This window comes from Amblyomma maculatum, chromosome 6, assembly GCF_055883805.1.
Source record: "Amblyomma maculatum isolate TAMU_Amacu chromosome 6, ASM5588380v1, whole genome shotgun sequence".
Taxonomy (NCBI): domain Eukaryota; kingdom Metazoa; phylum Arthropoda; class Arachnida; order Ixodida; family Ixodidae; genus Amblyomma; species Amblyomma maculatum.
In genome coordinates, this window is record NC_139349.1 from 67,767,480 (window position 1) to 67,789,450 (window position 21,971).

Consider the following 21,971-nt stretch of genomic DNA (forward strand, 5'->3'; position numbering starts at 1 on the left):
GTGTGCATGTTTTGGCTCGCATAATTTGGCAGAGCTTAATCCCCCTGTACGAAATTTATTTTCACAAATTCGGCGCACACACCGTTGCACACAATGGGTCGTACGTTCGCTCCACGTCGTTGGCGCACTTAACCTAAACAACGGCTCGGTGCTTCGGCAACGCTGTCACGGTCTAGAAAAGGCACCGAAAGCGCCCCTTGAGGGCGGCACCGCGAGCGCAACAATCACGTCCATTATCCGCCCACGTGTCCCGCCTCGCGGGGGTAAAGGGACGAGCCTGAAAGCGAGCACCACCGTCGATGACAAGTTCGAGTCCGCCTCGTGTGGCCGCCGCAGCCAGCGGCCGAATCGTGCCGCGCGCGACCATCTACTTTCGGAGCATGTTAGCGCCCAAATATGCGTTAATGATGACCAGGTGTGCTCGACCCCTAGTGCCAAGTTCCGTCGAGACATAAGGAAAAAAAAAAAAAAAAAGCAGAACAAGATGCGGACCTGTGCTCTCGTGGCCGGTAACATTAATCCCGGGTATTTCTTTCTTTCTTTTTGTTTCTTTTTTTCTTTTTTTTTTTTATTACCGTACCGTGCCGAGTCCGCTTCTCGAGGTCGGGTGGCGAGTCGAAAAAACTCGATTCCGAGCTTAGCAAGGCGGGGTCCGAAAGGCCCACCGCCAAACGGAGCCGCTCGTAGCAGCGCACGCCGAGAAAGCCTTGACCCAGATCGCGACCAGGCGACGCAGAAACCGATGAATGGCACCATGCCGCCCGCGCTCGCAAGACAATGCCCGTCGTCGTCGGCAAGGCCCCGCCAGGACTACGGCGGCGGCGACCGTCGTCGCAGTGGCAGCAGCAGCCTGCCCCAGGCGCGATCGCCGCAGCCACCACCATTTGCGCGCTCTGCACACACGCCCAGCCAAAGATCGCGCGCATTGTCTTGACAGCCCAGAGAAGGCAGGGACCACCGGCACAATGGGCCGCATCATTTCGCCGCCTTCCAACGTATACGGGCCGCGACTTCTGCCGCTTCTTTCTCGCGAGGCTCTTGCTCGTGACGCAAGCGAGCAGGGTGTTGGAGACCACGTGTTTCCTTTGTGGCAGGAGCCGACGCCAACCCGCCTTGAGAGGCCCCTGCGCCCCTCAAAGCAGAACGGAAATCGAGGCTGAATGTTTTGACGAACACAGCTCCGTACTGTACCCGTATGTGCACAGATTAATTCGAAACGGTGCTTTCAATGTGCAGAGGAAATTCATGGCCGAAGGGGAATTCACGAACAGACCGCCCCGAGGCGCTTAAGTAACTAACTCCGCTAGGCAAGTCTTATAGTTCAAGTCCGTTGGGATAGTCACAGAGGACGCACATCCCTGAAACCCGTGTTCCATATGTGGCGATTGATCCTTCAGCATTTCAGACAGTAAGCACCCCCTGACCATTCCAAATCAGACACTACGCGGTGTTAGAAGACTGACATGGCAGCGATGACCTCGAATGGCATGGCGACCTGCTCCCGACGTCAGTTGCTTTGGATGAGCCGCGATCAGACGACAGAGCATACGTGAACCCACAGGACACGGACATTCGCAGAAGAGCAGCTGTGCGGAGGACGCCACACAGGACTAATATAGCGGCCAATGCATATTGATGAAGAGCGCCCACAACGCAAGTCTTACTGGGAAATGCAGGTGAACACGAAACATGGCAGGAACGTCACGCGACATCTGGGAAACGCCTGGACCAGCTGCGCCCGTACGTCCTTCGACGTAGCAGAGGCAATCGCAAGGCACAAGCGGGTGAGAGGATATTTCTCACAATCTGACGGCGTCACACCGAAGCAAGATACTTTTCGAACGGTCTTCACGGGATCGCGTTTTAGCATCTTTCTACCCCCCCAATCTCCCTTTTTCTTTTCTTCCTTTCCAATTTAGCGCTGGCGATCCGGCGAAAACGACCCGTGTCCTACTTTCTTAGGAGCATGATCTCGTCGCCTACTGCGCTGACACGTGGCCGGGACACTTCCAAGCATGAAACCAACGGAGAGCGCGCTATCTGAAGTATAGTGGCCGGGCCTTAGGCAATCGACGGCGCAGCGACCCACGCTTTTGCGGCGAGGCGTCGACTTGCGACCCTGAAAAGACTACGTGAGGAGCTGCTTCCAGGCGGTGCTGGCCCAACTCGAGGGACGACAGAACGCAGGGTTAGAAAACAACCGCCACGTAGACACGGCGGTGCCTGAAAAGGTGAGGAGGAGGAAGAGGGCAGAAAAATAAAACATAAAAAGCCGGTACGGGCGCAGCCGCCGCCCAGACGTTGCCTAAACGGCGCCACCCGAAGCAATGGGAAGCCGGTCTAGTCATGCGACGTTTTGATAGTGACGCCCAGACAGCGCGGCCGCGAAGCCCCGTGCCTCCAAGAACTCGGAAACGGGGCTCGGCCGATGACTGCGACGACGCGAATCGCACGCGCCCACGCCCCGTCGAAAATTGCACCCTTGCAGGATAATTGCATAATACGCGAGGCCGAAAGCAAAAGCGGCGCGCCGGGGGCCATGACGAACGCGCGGGAGCGAACAGGCGACTAAGCTGGGTTGAGTCAGTCAGACTCGAAAGGATCGCAACGATAGCAGGCACAGGGCGCAACCCATTGCCCAAAGGCCGACCGAAACCGCCAAAGCTCGGTTTACCGTTTCCCCGGCTTCGGCGGTAGTGGGGAGACGGGTCGCATGGCGATATAGACGGGTATCGAGGCAAAATCACCAACAACCACGAGTCGGAAGACTACGGCAGGCCCGCGCAAACAGTCACGTGGGCGGTGCTTTTCGCCATAAAAAGGCGTTGTGTCGAATCTTCTTCGAAGCGACGGTACACCGAAGGGTGCGCTTGGTTTATCACGTCTGGACGGCCCACAGTACGGCTGCGGAGAATACCTGGCATCCATTCGCGCATGCGGCGACCACGAACTATGCTCTCATTTTTTTTTTTTCTTTGCTACTGTTTCGAAGGTTACCTCCTTTTTCCCACCAAACAAAAGAAGAAATAATTCCGTCGGAGAGCGCTGTCGCGTCCAGCAATGGCCCGCTGCCACTTTTCTTTTTTAAATTATTATTGCAATAGCGTATCTTTCCGCATAATATGGTTGTTTACGAATATAAGTACAGCGTGATGATAAAAAAAAAAAAAAATGCTTCGCAGTCATATAACAGAAATGCAGTGGCAACGGAGAACGGAACGGGCGCGAGTACATATGATTGTAACTCGCACGTCGATGTTCAGGGGATCCGGTAAAAAAGTCCCCGGAGTAAATGTGCCCGATTTGCTAAGTAGGAAAAAATTGCCCCGAAGGGGGACTGTAGGACGTAGACTGCGTTTCCCCGCGGCGAGCTGCAATGATGAATGCCGTATGTTAGCTGTTCCGCCTGTCGGCTTGGAAGTGACCACGAACACCGAACTGCTGCGGGCGCCCATAAAAAAAAAAAAAATATATATATATATATATATATATATATATATATATATATATATATATATATATATATATATCAGGCGCCATATATATATATATATATATATATATATATATATATATATATATATATGGCAGCGGTCATACAGTGACAGCGCCTTGTCATCGCTTTGTTTGCGGGGAAAAGGCGAGCTGGCCACCGCCTTTACCGGACCAGAAGCTTGGAGCGATGCTTTAGAGCGGTCATGGTGCACGACCGGTTAAGCTTCGTCCTGCTTACACCACCATCACCCCTTATCACCATTCTACACCATCACCAGAGCAACGGTTGAACCTCTTCTGGGTCTGGGAGGTAATTCTACCGACGTCTTCTGCTTTGGGCGGTTCCCCAAGACTACCACGCGCCGTTCCGATTGTACCTTTCTCAATGGGCAGTATTACCAAGATGATTAGACCTGTCTTACCACGCAACATATAAAGAAAGCCAGGTGGCTCTTCCACTATGCTTAATTTTACGCAGTTCTTGTAGACATCTCTGACGCCCAGAGGGCATACGTTCCAAAAGATTACATTAAACTCAAAGCCAAGAAAGAACGGCATAACTTTTTTTTTTTTTTAATTCCGGAAGAACTTATTCTTAGGGCCAGTTTTTGCTTTGGGGCCGTTTTTTCCTAGTTGCCGCTTCTTCGGGGGCAGTCTCTTCCGGGGACCTTTTTACCTACACCCGATGTGTGCATGCGTGCCGACAAGCTTGCGAATAGGAATTCTTCGCGAAGTCTTAAATTTAATAATCGGTCTCGTAATTTCTCAAGCAACCAACGTCGGCGCGCCAGGAAGGCGACTAGTATGAATCGGCATCTGATACGCCAGTCGGCACTTCGACAGAATGACCGCAAGGGGGGAAGAGGGGGTGCAAGCACCATCACTTTTTGGCAGCTAGCCCCCCAGACTTTCGCCGAAATTACCAATTTTCGCAAAGAGACGCGACGCCTTTTCCCGCCTCCCCACCCCGACCTTGACCGAGCACAAGCCACCCTGCTCCGCAGATTAGACACACACTCAATTCTTAGTCACTCCAGGCTATCTAATTACTAACGGGGAATACGACTCCGCATATCCAAATTGCAACAACGGAGAACCCGCGCACTCAGGCGCACATCCTCTGGGGATGCGAAAATAATCCGCCCCCAAGGGCCCTTCTACCAGCTCCCTCTGCGGAAAGCTGGAACCAACTCCTCACCAAGCCAGACAAGAACACGCAACTTGCACTCATTTCGTGGGCCCAGGATGTCGCCTCCACCTGGGGGCCACATAGGACCCACCTGCCCTAATTCAGGACATCTGGGGCAAATAAAGTTGTTTCTCTCTCTCTCTCTCTTGGCAGCTAACCACGAATAAATATCGGTAGTCTTCCCTTTCCAGCTTGCGAGTGGTGCGTATTCAAGCATAAGGACGCTCATGGCCCGTTCATAAACGACGTGACCCCTCCCCCCTCCCTCTATTCCTCCAGCTGGTGGCGCCCCCCCCCCCCCCCCTCGCAGCCGAACTGTAGTTTTTCCAGGGACCATACCCGAACTAACGGAGGGCCGTACACTCGAATGAAGCCTTCCGGCACGCAGGCGCTCTGCGGTTATGACGCAAGCGCTGCTGCTCGGCCACAGACGTCGCCATGTGGTGCGCGAGCGGCCCTTCTGCCGATAAGAATTGAGCAAGGGCGATTCAATGCGCACACATGCGGGCGCGCCAGACACTGGTGGAGGAAATGCGATACAGCTCGAGAGAGGGTGAAGGCCGCTTCTTCTGTCACTCCGTAGACCGACACAGAAAATATCCTGCAGTGGCTTCGCTTATCGAAAGTACCTGGAAAGACACATGATGAAAAACGAAGCTGAACAAACAACGATACACTGAAGACACACACAGACAGCCCAACGTTTATAGAAGTATCCATAAACGTTGAGACAGCCTGCGTTTACGTTTGGTTTGTGGGGTTTAACGTCCCAAAACGACTCAGGCTATGAGAGATGCCGTAGTGGAGGGCTCCGGAAATTTAGACCACCTGGGGTTCTTTAACATGCACTGACATCGCACAGCACACGGGCGCCTTGCTTGTCGCCCCCATTGAAAAGCGGCCGCTGAGGCGGGATTCGATCCCGCATCCTTGGGAAAAGTAGTCGAGCGCCATATAACCACTGCGCCACCCCGGCGCAATCCGTCGCCTGCGTTTATGTGTCTGTTCAGCTGTGTTTTTCATCACGTGCGCAGATCAATTCGCTCAATAATCCACTGTATTACTGTACCTGGAAGGAGATCTCGTCGGGCGCTTGTGCCGCGTAGCTGCGCGTCACGTAGGCGGCGGCCACGGCGGGCGTGTTGATGGCCGACTCGTCGGTCACCAGCAGCCGGTGGCCCCGGTTGTCGAGCTCGAGCCAGTTGAGCACCGAGCCGCAGCTCACCAGGTTGCCCACCAGGCACGAGAAGCGGCACAGGTAGTCGGTCAGCAGCTCCCGCACCAGCGCCTGCAAGTCAAACAATACGCAGTTGACGCTTATTGTCCGCCAGCAAAAACCGAGGTTGTTGTTTACACTCAACACAAACTTGCCCCGAAATAATTTCACGCTGCGATAGGCCGAACGATGTAACATCAGCGACGTGGCCGCCGGAAGGCGGACCTCTAGGTTCCCGACAGCCCAAATCCACACGCAAGTCGCATCGCCGAATAGACCCGGTGCCCCGCGGCCCCGTATACACACACACACGGGCAAATACACGCACTTCCATTTCGGGCGAGGCGCCCCAGCGGGTGGAGCGCAGTTAGCGCACACCGGGGCCGCCGTGCAGGCGCGTATTTATACACGCAACGCACGCCGGGCGAGGGAAGATGCGAAACGGCCCTGGAATAGGACAAATCCACTCGGTGCTGCTCCGAGCTCACTTCGGTATTCATGCCGCCCGGGCTCCGTGGTTTACCACCACGAGTGTACGTGGACCATGCATGCAGGCCAATAATCGGCACATCAAATTTATATGCTAATGGCACGCACTCCTCACCCCGCACCTCCTCTCCTATGTAGAGGCGACAGGCTCAGCGACAAAGAGAGGATGCCATGCATGCGCTACCAGCGGCATATCTACACGCATGCCCTGTATACAGAGCCTGAATCAAAGAGAAATTCACATGCAGCTAAGGGCGAAACTGAGTCTGGCTGAGAATGTTTTCTTGCCAGAGGTACAGCCGTAACCGCAGTCTGTCTGGTCGGTTCCGCTTGCAGGCACGAGAAACAGGAAAGGAAGCGGTAGGAACTGAAGGATCAAATCCACCTTTTGATTCTGTAAATACAACTTAAAAGGCATTAAGAGAATCACATGTCAAGTAAACGAAAAAAAAAAAAAAAGGGGGGGGGGGGGAGGGGTGTACACCTCGCCCATAACAGGGAAGGTACACTTGTGTGTTGGCTTATTATTTATTTATAATGTGTTCCCTTTCATACTGCATGAGCATATTTCGTCAAAAGTCTTCAGGTCACGTCACACGGATTGTATTTCAGCCCATTTCTGATAGCTCGAGGCACGCGCATTCTTTAAAGATATATGGGTCATTACGAGAGCCACATGCGACTTCACTACGTACAGTGCCCCAATTAGCAAACCATGTGAGCCGGAGATTTTCGACCGCGGTTCGACATGTACAGTACGGTCCACTTTTAAAGGGAACGTGGGATCGCGTGGCCTAAGCCCTTTGCAAAGCGCTATATAACTACGGAGAATTGGCAGCACTACACGCATGATCGTGAAGAGCAGCCGGCTGCGCTTACTGCGCATGCGCCTTGTGCAATCATTTGCCGCCCACTCTCTTGGGAGTTCTTTGTAAAAGCCGACGACCACGCAGTCTCGTGTTCCCTTTAACAGTGGACCGTACTGTACATGCCACCTCCAGGCCTCGCCTCCACAGCAAAGGAGATTAACCAGTATTAAAGCTTTTAAAAGCGGAGACACACCTGAAATCACGCAGAGGAGAAGGAAATGGCAGAGAGTACGATGCTCCGCAGTGGAGAGCTTAGAATTATTTTCGATTACTCGGGCGTTCTTAAACACGCAGCCGACACCGGACGACATAAGGGTGCCTTCTGCATTTCGCCTCCAACGAAACGCAGCCCGTGCGCACGAATTCGTGCAAAACGAGCTGTACAGCACTAAGGGGTGAGCAGAAATGGGTTTAATGGCTTTCCTTTTTCTTCGTTTATTCGTGTGCCACAGCAACACTGATTTATGAGACGCGCCGCCGTATATCAGAGTCGCCAGGATTCATCTCTACCATCCCCACCCCTTTAGCGTGCACTGCACAACGCATAAGTGCTCCCGTATTTCGCCTCAACAGAGATGCGGCTATAAAGTGCACCCAGCAGAGAAACACCGCCGATCACAGCGAATGGTCAGTACAGGCGCGTAGTAATTCGCCACACGAAATGCCGTCTGTGGACTCTCGAGTGTGCCGACGTACCCTACGGCCGGCGCCGGGTGCAGGAATGTTGCGGTCAGAAAAGCGTGGCAAGGCACTCAAAACGATGCATCAAAATAACTCGGAACAAAAAAAATCGATATGCGATCGGATAGAAGCACCAGCGAGCACCGTCTGCATGGCTGGAATGCCTCGAACGAAAATTGAACACGAGGTTTTCAGCGCGAGCGAGCAAATAACCCAACACACACACATACACACACACAAAAAAAAAAAGAAAAGAAAACGAAACGGGCAAAGGAGAGAGAGAGAGAGGCGGCAACCTCGTGAGCAGCACGCAATGTGTCGGCCACATATGATGGGCGGCGCGCGTATTACGCGGAGCTTTATTTTTCGCGCCCCCGCGCACACGCCCCGGCGGGCTTGACGGATGACCCGTGCCACGCTCGCATGTTTCAGTGCGTACACACAACCTACCTCACGATGGCGTCGCACAAATCAGGAAAGAGCGCCTCTGCCGCGAGAGCCTGTGTATACGCAATGCGTTAACTGGGAGGCGGAAGAGAAGGAAGAGGGAAAAGAGAGGCGGTAGATGAACGTGTGCATCCGCGCCAAACATTTTGGCACGGAAAATCGCGCGCGCTCCGCCGTATGTATGGTGCATATATATATATATATATATATATATATATATATATATATATATATATATATATATATATATATATATATAGCGAGAAGAGGCGATGAGGGAGGAGATTCGGCAGTTTCGGATGCCGCGCCTCCGAAGCCCGGCGGACTGACAGCCCGGGGATTGTTTCCAAGATCGTGCTATGCTAGCAATTCGCTTTTACTTCCTATTGTCGGGCACAGAGTTCGCAACGATCGTGTGCCCGACAACGAAGAGCGCTGCTCGCATATCCAGCGACGTGCGAAAATTACAAAAAAAAAAAAAAAGGGGAAATATCAAAATTTGATTAAAAAAGAAGAGATACCAAAAGCGATAATCACGAGTGCTGTGCCTAATCAGGCAACTTAGTTTCCTGCCCTTTATCGTCCGAGAGCGGATATCTAAGATAAAGTAATATGAAAGTTGATACCTCCAAAACGTTCGCTTAAGACTTTTTATTTTTCGTCTACGACGCGTGTGGACGTAAAAACGAAAGATGAGAATGGCACAGGGAAAATGAAATGGACAGAATAAGGTCGCCACCATCTTTCCAGCGTTGCGGAAATCTTCGGCGAATCACTTGTGACCCGAAGCAAGCACAAAAAAAGAGCCGCGAGACACAAAACCCCATTCCCCGGCTCATTCCGTCCATCCGCTTGATACCGTACTCCCCTCATGAAGAAAAATTAAATTTAGAAGAAAAAGAAAAAGGACATTCGCGGAAACGCGCTAGTCCAAGCAAGCCGCGGCACCGTGGTGAGCGCCCGGCAAGACCCCCCGCGTTCGGAAAAGGAAAAACCGATTCGACCACGAAGGAGTAGCTTGAGGCCCAACTTGCGGAAGTAAGAGCCGTACGCACACCGCGGATGCGCGCGTCGTCGGTCGCAGATTGAATACTCGAGGCCACAAACCAATGGGAGCAGGCGATGACTGTCCCCAACGACGAAGACGTGGTCCCCCGCGGCGACCAACCACCACGCAAGCAACAAGCGCAACGAGTAATGACCAGCGCGCATACAGGCACGAAGCGGAGGTGTATACGTACGTGGTCCTATACTGAGACGGTCATAAAACCGCTGCGCCGTGTGAAGCAATCCTCCCACGGGCGCAATTCTATGTTCCCCGCTACACACCATCGCGAGTCCCGACCACCGAGCGCGCCTATAAATAGCCCCGCCCCGGCAATCGCATATACCAGATTAATGTGGCGGCCGACGCGTGCGACCGCCGCGGCTCCGTGGGATACGCACTACATTAGCAGCGAGGAGGACGCTGCGAGACGTCCGGGTCGCCGATGGACGTTAGCCTGAGAACGCGTATACGACCATTATATTTCCAGTGCAACCGAGGAAACTCGCAAAGGAACGGGTAAATCTTTGCCAGCCACTAAAGGGTGCGTAGCGAATCTGAAGCGTTTCCAAGCTCTGGGTTAAAAAAAGAAAGGTGCATTAGTGACGGTGGGTTATAGACCAGCGTTGCGATCGGTACGGTGGCGGGCCGGCGGCGCGCCCGTCCGACCAGCCGGAGATCGGACAAAACCGATGCCGCACGCAGAGAAAGGGGTTCTGCTCACTGCGCTTTTCCCGACGAGGGAACCCTTCCCGGATAGGGACAGCGACGGTCTGTTGGAATGAGTGGGGTGGCTATTCGGGAAAAGCAAAGGACCGGGCGATAAAGACATAACGAGCATCCGTTACGAGCCATATGACAGTTGAAAACCTGCCGTTGTATAGAGCCCATGACTTTCCGAGGAGAGGAATCCACCTGCACCACTGTGACTGCACTGCAGAAGTAAGGAGCGGAGCTTCCTACCTCTTCGCCGTTCCCACGGTCTCACAGGGACCTGAGGTTTAACGACGGTGTTGAGCACCGACGCTAAAAGGAACTGGTTAACTCACTGGCTAACATCAGTGACCTCTTTCTAATACCCAGTCAAGCATGCAAGTTAAAGTGCACTTCCACGGAGTGCACTTCGCAGCTTGAAAGAGACTACGCTACGCAGTGCTAAACGGGAAAGCGAAGTGCACTCGCATAAGCACTCGTTGGTACGAAAATAACAACAGAAAAACATGTTTTAAAAAAGAAACCTCCAAGCGCGAAGTTCAAGGAACTGCATTTTAAAGTAGTAAAACATTTAAAAAATGCTTAAAATTTAACACCGGGCCATGATTCATAGACCCCTTATCAACGAACACCATCAACAATAACCACCGCCCCCTAACTGAAAATGGCGTAGCCGCAGTGGCGGGCTACTCATAATGTGGAAGTTGCGTACGCGGTTACATCACGTTTTTGTTATTTGATATTTTGCCCGTCGCTATTATAAAACATTTCATCAAATGCAAATTTGTACAAAACACGTAAAATCAACTTGTATACGTATCTTATTACATAATACATTTGTGACGAAGAAATTTCTGCCGGCGAGGCTACGCGCTCAGCCCTCGAAGTCTGTTTTGCGAACGCACTCCGACCTGAGTGCACACTTTGGCAAGTGCACTTATGTTACGCTGTTTAGCAGCGGTAGAGTGCACTTTTCGTAAGTGACACTCGCCCTAAGTGCACTTTATTTTGCGCGCTTGACAGGGGTATAAGATCTGCTGACACTGGTACTATGGTGCTGGAGAAGTCGCCTTTGTACCTCAAAATCTAATATGAAAAACTCTGAAGACGGGGTTGTGAAACATTGCTTGCCAACGGAGAACAGACGGAATCATTTTGCGTGTCTGTTTGATTCAATCGACTCCGTTCGGGTCCTCTTTCTGCCCGCTGGGTTTCTTCGTATTCCCCCGAGTAAGTACTGAAGCAACCAAGTTACCGGAAACAATTTCGTCTTTTACAAACCAGTGTACCACGTCACTAAGCACGGTGTTCGACGCGGTAGCCTTTATAGCATCCACTAAATCTGGGCATCCATGAGTAAACAACGAAGAGCCACCCCATTTTTCAGCACGGAACAACAGTAAATTTCGAAAAGTGGACGACCTCGGTCCGAGACTCGCAACCAACCCTGCAATTATATACACTGCCAAAACTTGACTTTGGAGAACAAACGCGCTATTCACGAGTGTTATTAGACAGTCCTCTGCGCTAGAAGACAAAGGCGCCGGCTAAAAAGGAACATAAAAAGTCGCTATTGTGCGCACCAGAGCTCTACAGGCTATGCCAAAAGAGCGCCATTTGAACGAAGCCGGGGATCCACATGGCCCGGTGGTGGTAAGGTAGATCGGCACCGGCCGGTCGCGTGCTCTCGGAAAAGCGCTCGTCTCGTAGCCGCCGGCTATTAGGGCTATTAGCCTCCCCGAAGCAGCAGCAAGTGGCTCACTCTTTGGCGCCACGGTTCGCTCACTAAACAGGGCGCCAAGTGTTGGCGATCCTAGGCACCGCTGCGCAGAGCAGCGAACAGGGAGCGGTCCGGTGTGCGGAAAAGAAAACAAAGGAAGGAAATACGAAGCAACACCTCATCCTTTGCGCACACTTTTTGCCGCCCTGTGAGGGAAGGGTTGAGAAAGAAGGAAAGCACAAGCACACTTAAGACCCGGTTCGCTATGCCCAGTTACACGCTGCGTATGCGAGCTTGTTAAAGCGCGGTCAGATGGTATTATATCAACGTCGCCGGGAGAGATAATGGGGGAGGGGAGGGTAGCGTTGCACGGGCGACGCAGCACGGTGCCAGTAGGGTAACAGAGCGGTGGCTGGTACAGTGTGGAACGCAGGAGAGCGCGTGCGCGCTATATTTCCATCACGGGCAGAGCTGATAACGGAAGCGTCGATTTATGAGTCAGTTCCGCGTTTATGACGAAGCTGTACGGAGCCACTTGTTAAGACCCCCCCCCTTCTCGCAACATGTACTACTTCCTTTTCTGAGATCTGCACTGGTGGTCCAGAGAAGACTATGCCCGCTTCGACGCACATTGAGATTTTAATAGCAGTTTGATTATACTCAGTGGTCGGAGCAACGCATAAAAATTACAACTGGCAGAATTTTTTTCATACAGCAGCCCATAACAGAAACCATTGCCGGTAGTTTTCAGTCGCTCTGCTTCATTGCTCAGATTAATGTACTAAGAAAGAACAGAGTTTTATGGCTAAATATTTATTAGAACAGAAGTTATCTCTGCGCGCGTAACTGCATGTAGCAAAAAAAAAGTACGTTTTGAGAAAAACGCGTCTAAATATTTGAAGCGAATGTCTAGAAAAAAAAAAAAAAGAAGGGCTGGGGGCAAGGCACCAGGCTCATAGCTTGGGCCCTTCCAGATGCAGTACAGTCTCCTTTGTGCGAGCTCAAGCACTTTTTTTTTGTTTGTTTTCCTGTCCTCTTTTGCGTCCTCAAATGATTGATGTGCAGCATTTCGCGCATTAAAATAAAAGAAAGAAAAAAGCCGTGTGGCGGGCTTTTGTTGAAGATCTGAATGTAGATTCATAGCCGCAGGAATCAGGTAACTATATGAAGCAGAATGAAGCAGACACTACAGGCAATGCGTTCTTCGAGTTCTTTGCATTCTGCTACAGTTCCTAGTATATTCTAGGTTCTATAATTCTGGACAGGCCAAAGATGAAAAAAAAAAAATGTAGGAAAGAATCTGAATGGCTATAATTCTGCTACCTTGGAAGTATGAATCTTTCAGTTCCGTTTTTTGACGCTTGCTGGAGGGGTACGTTGGAAAACTGTCGATAACTTTTGAACGGTTTGAGTTAAAAACAATTTTTTCCCCGCACATTCTTGAATAAACAAGAAACATGCAAATGTAAAAATAAAGTTCTTTTTTTTTTCTTTCAGCAATGCATATTTGAACGTGGTGACATACGGTCACAGGACGCCACGTGATCACACCCCATCGACACACTCGACGTGGGGCTGGAAAACGTTGCGTGCGTACACAGCTACGTGTTGGTCATACAGAACACTGCATTATCGCTTCAAGATGAGGAGGTCGCGGGACAGAGGCCAACACCCACGCACAAGAGCCAAAACAAGGCGGGGGGATCCGCACGGCGTGAGCTAGTGAACCGGGAAGGTCGGTCGGTCGGTCGGCCAGGAAGGCCGTTCTGCCTGCCCGCCAAGTCGTCCGGCGCGCACGAGGGCGAGAATAAGAAGAGATTAATTTCCACTCGACCAACGCGTCCGACGACTGCGGGCCATGTTTTCGCCGCGACCTCAAAAGCGCAGCCGGCGGGCGCGCCTCGACCGACCGGGTACATCACTGCAGCGCGCGGGCGGGACCTCGATCAAAAGGTCTGCTCCCCTCACCAAGGATACGCATCCGTGCATTAAAATGAGCCCAAAGAAAATGACCCTCAGCACCGAATATAGTGCTCTCTGATCGTCGTACACGGCTGTCAAACTTCTTGTGGTACTAACGTTTAAAAATAAAATTAACTGATCGGTCAAAACTAGGAGCTCAGCTCACTGCTGCTCCAGTGCTAAAGACTGCAGAAGAATCAGAAGACGGAATACTGGCAGGCATCATCAATTAACCGCCCATCTCACTGCCGAAGCCACCACACGACCTTGAGACTTGCGGACATGCCAAGAGTTTCTATTCGGAGTTCAGTGCGCAAAATGATTGAAATAATGCTGATACCCAGAGATGACGTGACAGTGATGCCAAGGGATTAGGAGTTCAGTGCGTGAAGTGATCGCAATAATGCTGATACTTGCAGACAACGACACCTACTATAGAAGCGAGAAGGACAGGGGCCAAACAGGGCTGAAATTGGAACAAGAATGGAACGCGTATACACTGGCTAGGCTACCTCCTATAATTTTGAAGCCCTTCTTATGCTGCCATAACAAAAGCATTAACCCCAAGGAATGCCGCCACACACCACATACAGTTTGACCCTCAAATGTGAACAGGGAAGCGGAATGTTACCAAGAGAGAGAAAGAGATAGAAATAAAAGAAAAAGACGTGCGATTTGGCGTGGTTAGGTCGAATGCGAGTTCTGTGCACTAGTCAATTCGGTTTCGGGTCGCACATACTCATTAGCATGCAGTCGCAAGTTATGTTATGTGAACGACCGCCAGACACAAAGCCCGGCTGCATAAAGCTGAAGCCGCACGCATACGAAAAGTTCCTCAATGACCTAAGCATGTCTGACTCATGGATCCATGAGTCCCGGTGGGTTCGACTCCCAACTCGAAAGTGCTGCCCAAGTTGGCGATTCCTGCCAATTCGGACATGTCTCGTGATGTCACACCTAGGCACCAATCAGTGCAGAGCCATGTCATTTGCCAACGTGAGGCATGGTTATAACTCTGGCGTAAGGCACTTCCGGGTGTCAAGTTTCTTTCCCATCTGGCAACGGTAAATAATTTAGCATTTTATTAAAGGTTACCAACGGGAGAAGCCCTACGAAAACCCTACGGTCGGAAGTTTTGAAGGGAATTGCCCCACTAATCTCTTAGCGCTTGTCAACAGCTTCTTTACCCAAATATTTTCAAAATACACTAGGCTATAGGCTAGTTATGATAAACGTGCAAGCATGGTTAACGCTCACATCAGCGCAAGTTAAAGAACCCCAGGTATTAGGTATTCTCTACTCCTCCCCCCTTCGGCGTGAGCCTCGTCAGATAAGGTTTCGGCCACGATTCTCCGATGTCGCGTTTCGCCAGCTTTGAGATCACCCATGGTCGAACTGCAGCTATCAACAGATCAGCTATAACGCATCAATCCATTTTCGCTATGGCGAGGCTCGTATTATGACGAATTTAATAATTACCGTGCTAGGCATATAGGGCCACGAGCGTTTCGCAACTAAACGATTCCTTACCGTCCAAGCAGCCCGCAGGATAACCTTCTTCGGCCCGAACCAGAAAGCATGCTACCGGGCAACACCCGATCAACAGGAACTAACAGATGGTTGGATGCACGAAAGGAATGGGCGATTGGCCAGCGTTATATATAAACTTGTTACGAGCTCGGTCCTCGGACACGTCGGTTCCGGTCGAACCATTAATCGAGCCCACGCGCGAGCGGGTTAACGTGTCAGAACCGACCCGAGTACCAGCGCTCCGTTCACGCATACCAGTTTCGAGGAACGAGCGTGTTATACGCGGCGGATAATCAAGATTGAACGAGGGCGCGTCCCGCGCGCAATCCTCATCATCGGAAGGCGAGCTTCGCGGCCCGCGGCGGTATATGGTTATATATACATGTTCATTTTCGAAAAACAAACTCGTTCCGCGAGTAGCGGCGGACGAGCACCGATACGTTTCCCACAATATTCGCGCGCACGTTCGCTCGCTCGGCACGCGGAAGAGGAATCGCAGACATCGCTCATCCATACAAATGCCTCGCTCGGGTCGACACGCTAGGAAAACAAGCACGACGGCCGGATGAAGAAAGAAGGCGAGCGAGCCGCAGCCCATGCGTGCAGTCGCGTGTGCGATTCATCGATCAAGCCGTACTCTAGACCGTTAGCGGTGCCTGCTATTTAACCGAATACCGACCACCACCACGACCTTGGTTCCATCCGCAGTATGCATGAAGACACGTAATCATCCTCGTATAATAACCAGCGTTTCGCTTTCTTTTTTGTTTGCATCAAAAATTAGCTACAAGCAAGTGCGCCAGCGGACTATGGTTGCAACAAAACCACCCACCAAATTTTGGTATGCGCGCAACCATTTAACAAAATTCGCACAAAACGGGGGAAAAAATAATCAGACAGGGAAAGTTAAAGTTCGTGTAAGAATGGATTCCGTAAGTATACGAAACATCATACAGGTTTTCGTTCAACGTTACTAGAGAAAGCTATGAAGCGATCTCCGAGTCCGGTTAGTCGGTGGTCAAGCATCGGCGTATAGACCCTATTCACTATCAGGTTTAGCAGGCGGAAGTTGTGGCAACCCTGTATTGTGGAGACGCCATAATGTTGGGCGGTTCGAAACTAAAAGCGCACAAACAATGTTTCCGACGCGTCGGCGCCGGTCGACGGGCGTCCTCTCTGCGGCGCCCCGTTCATTTGTCGCACTTGAGACGCCGTTTGCACCGCCGTCCAATCAGAGCTCGGATTTCATCGACGCCGTGTCGTGATTCGCCGTAGGCCCTCCCTCTCTCTTTCTCCCTCTCCGCAGTTGCGTAGTGCCTGCCATGGTTGCCAACGAAGAGGCGTCCGTGTGCTGTGCGATGTCAGCGCACGTTAAAGATCCCCAGGTGGTCGAAATTACTCCGCAGCCCTCCACTACGGCTCCTCTTTCTCTCTTTCCACTTTCACTCCCACTTTCCTCCCTTCCCTTACGGCGTGGTTGAGGTGTCCACAGAAAACAAGTGAGACAGTACCGCGCTTTTCCCTTCCGATAAATCAATCAATCAATGAGTGAAGCTACAATGACGTCACGTGAATAAGCTATATACGGTGACAGCTGGCACTTGCGCTCCGACGTAAGCCCGTAGCTCTGACTGTATGTCCTGGGAGAAAGAATGGATTTGTCGGCACAGAATGAAGCTACCAAATCACAGGCCGCTGACTCCGGGGAAGTTATAACATACTGGATTTCTAGCTTTACCGTTCGACCTCCTGTTCACAAGCCTTAGTGTCCGAATTTTTCTAGCGACTGTCCACGCTAACATTCGGAGCGGTATTTTATTTATTTATTTACTTATATATGTAAGTACCTACAGCGCCCACGAGGCATTATTGTAGGGGGGATACAACTACATACAATAACACATGCAAAGAAGATATAGGGAAACTTGTTAGCAAGGTAACACAACACACTGATAGAACACTAAATGAATTCACAAGTAGTGTAAGTGATAACATAAAATACATTAACACAGCGCTGCCAAACGCACGAGATCTGTAAGAAATATATCACAACAGCATTTCAACAGCAGTTTGGAAGTGCTGAGAAAAATTGACTGAAATTATATTGACAACCATATCGCCTTTTTTCATCCTTTCTCTTTCCGAGTTCCGCCCTTCTCGAAAGACGTCAGTGCCCCATATTCCGATTCCGCTTTCTCAGGCTCAGTACAAAGTATAGGCAGTCACATAAACTTCAGCAAAGCTCCTTCTTCGACGAAGAACCCCCGATTTCTCTTTAAGACAAACCCACGCCTTAGGAAGCAGGAAAATAAAGTACCGCCGCAACCGCCCAGAGAAGCCAGTTCTTCCGCGTGCAGATCCCGAAGTTGCGGAGCCGCATCGAACACGCGTCTCCCTCGGCCTTATGATGCAGCACCGCGCCACTCCCGGAACCCACGAGTGAATCTGTGGCAGTGTGCGCAGATCCTTCGAAGAAAAATGTGAGTATAAGAAGAACAGCGCCCCGATAACGACGCGCGTCGCGCCCGCGGCCCCGCTGCAAACCGCCCTTCACGCGACGTTGCGAGAACGGCCGCAGTGCATCATCCTGCGCGGCGTCGAACACCTGGACCGAGGACGACGCGGACGCCGGTGCAAACAGAGATCCCGCCGAACGCACCCATCCGAGCAGCCAACCCTGCCATTATGGCGCACCAAGGGGCCGCGTGTATCCTTCCGGGGTCACCGATGAAGTGGCTGCCGGGGGCGAGCCAGGCGCGGCTGTTGGTTCAGCGGTGCCGAGCGCCGCCCGGTCGCACGCAGGAACAAAAGACGATAGCAACACGATGGCTCGGCGGGCCGCCACTGAAGACGCGAGACGAGCGGTGTGCGGGTTGCCCTGTTTGCCCCCGAAAGACAGGTCTTGCCGGCAAAGAAGGGCAAGAAAGAAGACCCCCCCCCTCCTCCTTCGGTCTCGAAGACAGCGGAACTAGCGCCAGGCAATGGACTGACGAATTCCCACTAAGAAAAACACGAGGTTGTAAGACAGCCGTACCTAGCGGCAAAGCAAATGATGAGCCGCAGCTTGTAAGCGACGAATTCGAAAAGCACAAAGGACGGAGCGATTGAGACGGTTTACACGAGTTTCCTTGTGTTTTCTGTTATTATTTACTTACTTAGTGCCCAAGATAAACGTCGCGAACACGACAAGGCAAGGCGGAAGAAGGTCATGCCTGAGAGTATCCTCATACGATAGTTTCAACGGAGCCCGGCTTCCAGGCGAGACACGTCAGTGCGCGGAACACTCTTATCGCCCGGACGGCAAACACGGGAAAGTCTTCGTCGACGCCGAAGATTTACGAGGCGGTCCGACATATCGAACATGGCCGTCAGCTGTCAAGGCCAGCGTCGACCAATCCGAGAGCACTAAGGGTACAGCGAGTAATGCGATAAACTGCGGTAGATGTCGCTCTTCCATCATTCATTTCCCACAAAAACAAAGGCAGCTAATTAAAATTTGTTTCGCCTGTACTGCCAGACCAAAGGCAGGCGCTTTCTCTACACCACATTTCAATCACCCTTAAAGGAAAAAAAAAAATAAAGCGTCGTAAAAGTCGCCCCATCCGACCGCACACTACTATCGCAAGTTGGATGGCCAGAACGAAACAAGTGCACTTGTTATCACGCATCTTGCTGAAAGCTGAGCTCGGCGGAACACTAAACGGAATGCGAAGAGAAAAGCAGTTGGAGATAGCTGCTGCTGTTAACACGCAGGCTTCAGAAAACAGACTGCCAAACCTCGCACCCGCCAGAGCGAGGATGATGGAAGGAAGCGTTTGCACATAACGACATAACGACACAACGCAAAACCGTAGGACACAACAGAAAAGAAATCAGCACAGCTCCATCCACGCAGCGAGCTTCCAAGACACGTTAACCGCAAACATTTCAGACCGCGAAACTCTCCCACGCATGACCTTTCAGTATTATGCGCCTAATGAGCGGCAGCGAGGGAAAAAAAAAAAAAAAAAGAAAGAAACTTTGCTCTCCGCCGCTATAGACCCTTTACAGCGCGAGCGCATGGGCGCTGCCATATTTGATCATGTGACCCTTCCGCCATCGCTGGCCTTCGGGCCTTCTGGTTTGACGGCTTTCGGCGCGCTAGTACTCGGCTGCACGGTGCGGCGTACCCGCTATCGCTGGGGACAACGAGCTGGTAGACAGGCAATAAACTTCATGTGAATGGCTATAGTATGTGTAGGTGCTAAAAAATGTTTAATTTAACCACGTAGTTCATTTATTGCGTCCTCCTAAATGTCTGCATTGGCTAGAACGTTTCGACAAACCCATCAGCCGTCGACTCTTTTTTTTTTTTTTTTTGCTTTTTTTATCAATTCCCTCTCTAGTGCCCTTTGTGGAAAACGTGACTTTCTGTAAAACTGAATAGATTACAAACTGATTATTCCCTCAAACTTATTTTTTTTTTTTATTTTCTTGCGCAAAGGGCGAACGCATGCTCAGACTATGCTGGCTGAGACGCATTATGAATGTTCATTTAACATTGTGCACAATACTTACTGCTCAATATGGACGCGCGTGTAATCCCCGACAATTGATAAGATATAATTTTATCTCCTGTAAACGTCCTGGCTTCAAAAAACTATTACGCTGCTTGAAGGCCGCATCAGGCGCTCAGCGGCGTTTACCTGCGCTCGGGCGAAGGCGACTGGAAACTGCACCGGAATTCGGAACGCACGGTACGCAGCCCAAGCAAGCGGGGATATAAAAAAATCTTATGGTAAATTTCATCATTGGCCCGTGCATTAGTTTCATAAAAGCAGCAGTTATTACATGTATTTCAGCAGTACTTGTCTAATTAAAGTTTGGTTTTGTTTGTGCGGTGTTCCGTCCCAAAGCGACTCATGCTATGAGTGGAGGACTGCGGAAATTCCCATCCCCTTGGGGTTCTTTAATGTGCACTGATATCGCACAAAACACGGGCGCCTGGGTTTTTGGCTCCAGCGAAAAGCAGCCGCCGAGGCCGAGATTCGATCCCGCATATCCTAGGGAATAGTACCTAATTAAAGTAAACAGATTCACTTACATGCCCACACTAACTTTCCTTCTCTGCGCAATCAATTCGTATAACTGCATATACATTAATAGCAACGTCAAGGTACCTCGCCCTGCGAAAAAAACTCGGCAGCAGTGCAAAGACTCAATATCCAATTCCTGAGAAAACGTACGTCAGGGTCGTTCTCGCATTGCCATGGCTACTGCCGGTGCTAGAACGAGCTGGGGCGTGAGGTATAGCCATTCTCTTCAATTCACAGGCGCTTTCTTGTCCCAGAAAGGAACATGAACTCGTGATACATCTCCCAGAAAAACGGTTGCCTAGGCCATAATGTGCACCTTATCGTCTTCTGTTATTCCGCCAATAAACAATAGGGTCATTAGCTCTACTTCCTCGCAGAATACTTCGATAATACAGATGACACCTGCATCAAAGCAGCGCTGTTTAAAAGTCAGCTGGTATTCTTACACAAGATACACAGCAGCAGTTTAGCACTGCGCGCCGATGCGTTCCGAAGGCCAGCAATGACGGCCGTCCTTGTGGCGCCACCTTTTAGGGAAGAGTTGAACTACTCGCTGTAAACGGTCTATACCACCGCCATGCAGTCTTCGGGGCGCGCTTCCACCTCGCGTTCGCCTGCTGCTTGGCAAATTGAGTCGCTCGCAACACCGCTGCTGCCTCAAAACTGCCCCGCGCGACAGTGGCTGTGCAGGGGACTCGAAGCACGACGGTCAGACAGGGGTCGCAGAGCAGCACGTAGAGAGAGAGCTATGTGCCCCATCAGGCGGCGCCTTTCCAAACAGTACAGGCGAGAGGAAGTGGCACGACTACGGCGACCCTCCTAGCCGCTCCGCCGGCGGCGACCAAGGGTTGCGAACAATGCGGGCCACTGTAGGCCGTGCGCGGACGGAACAATAGGTGCGCCTTGACGGGCAGCTTCCGGCCGCCCGGGCTGCGCTGCAGAACCGCGGGCCAGACGTTCCACAGCCGACTACAACGCGAGCGGCGCGCGCCGAGCGTGCGGCGAGACTCGGCGAGAAGAGAAAGGGAAGCATAAAAGGACGCGATCTGCAACGTATATAAGCACCGCTTTATTTCTTTATGCGGACGGAAGCGGCTGTGCGAAGGCTGATGATTGTTAATGGTCTCGGAGGCGCTAAGCCGGCGCATTAGCGAGGATCAAGCGCATATTGAAGTGCGCCGTCGCGCGGGAAAAAGCCTCGACGGTCGCTGAACGAGAGTTGGGCTCCGTTTTTCGTGTGCATGAAAAGATCTCCGCACAACAATGGGGGAGATGTCTGGTAGTGTAAACTGAAAAATAAAAAAATAGAGATAGAGAGAGAGAGAGAGAGAGGGGGGGGGGGGGGAATGGTATTGCGATGTTAGAAGGCTAACAAGGGTCAATAAGCCGAAGCCATAGTCCCATCGAAGGAGACGCGCGTGGACAATCGCCGAGATGCCATAGCGCGAAATGCACATTCCAGGGCTTAAAGGGGCGACGAAAATAAATGGAAACTGGCCTGTGCAGACAGGATAGCGCGTTGCAGTAACAGAGCCATCC

At 51.4% G+C, this 21,971-nt stretch overlaps 1 protein-coding gene across 4 annotated transcripts in view; it reads right to left on the bottom strand.

Annotated features, from left to right (window-relative positions):
* Window positions 1-21,971, bottom strand: part of CdGAPr (GTPase-activating protein CdGAPr) — a 236,132-nt gene that overhangs the window by 21,676 nt on the left and 192,485 nt on the right. For all 4 annotated transcript variants that reach the window (XM_084606870.1, XM_084606871.1, XM_084606872.1 and 1 more), the window contains one exon: window positions 5,754-5,972. In XM_084606870.1, the coding sequence (XP_084462996.1) occupies window positions 5,754-5,972 (219 nt within the window). The remainder of the gene's footprint in view (window positions 1-5,753; window positions 5,973-21,971) is intronic.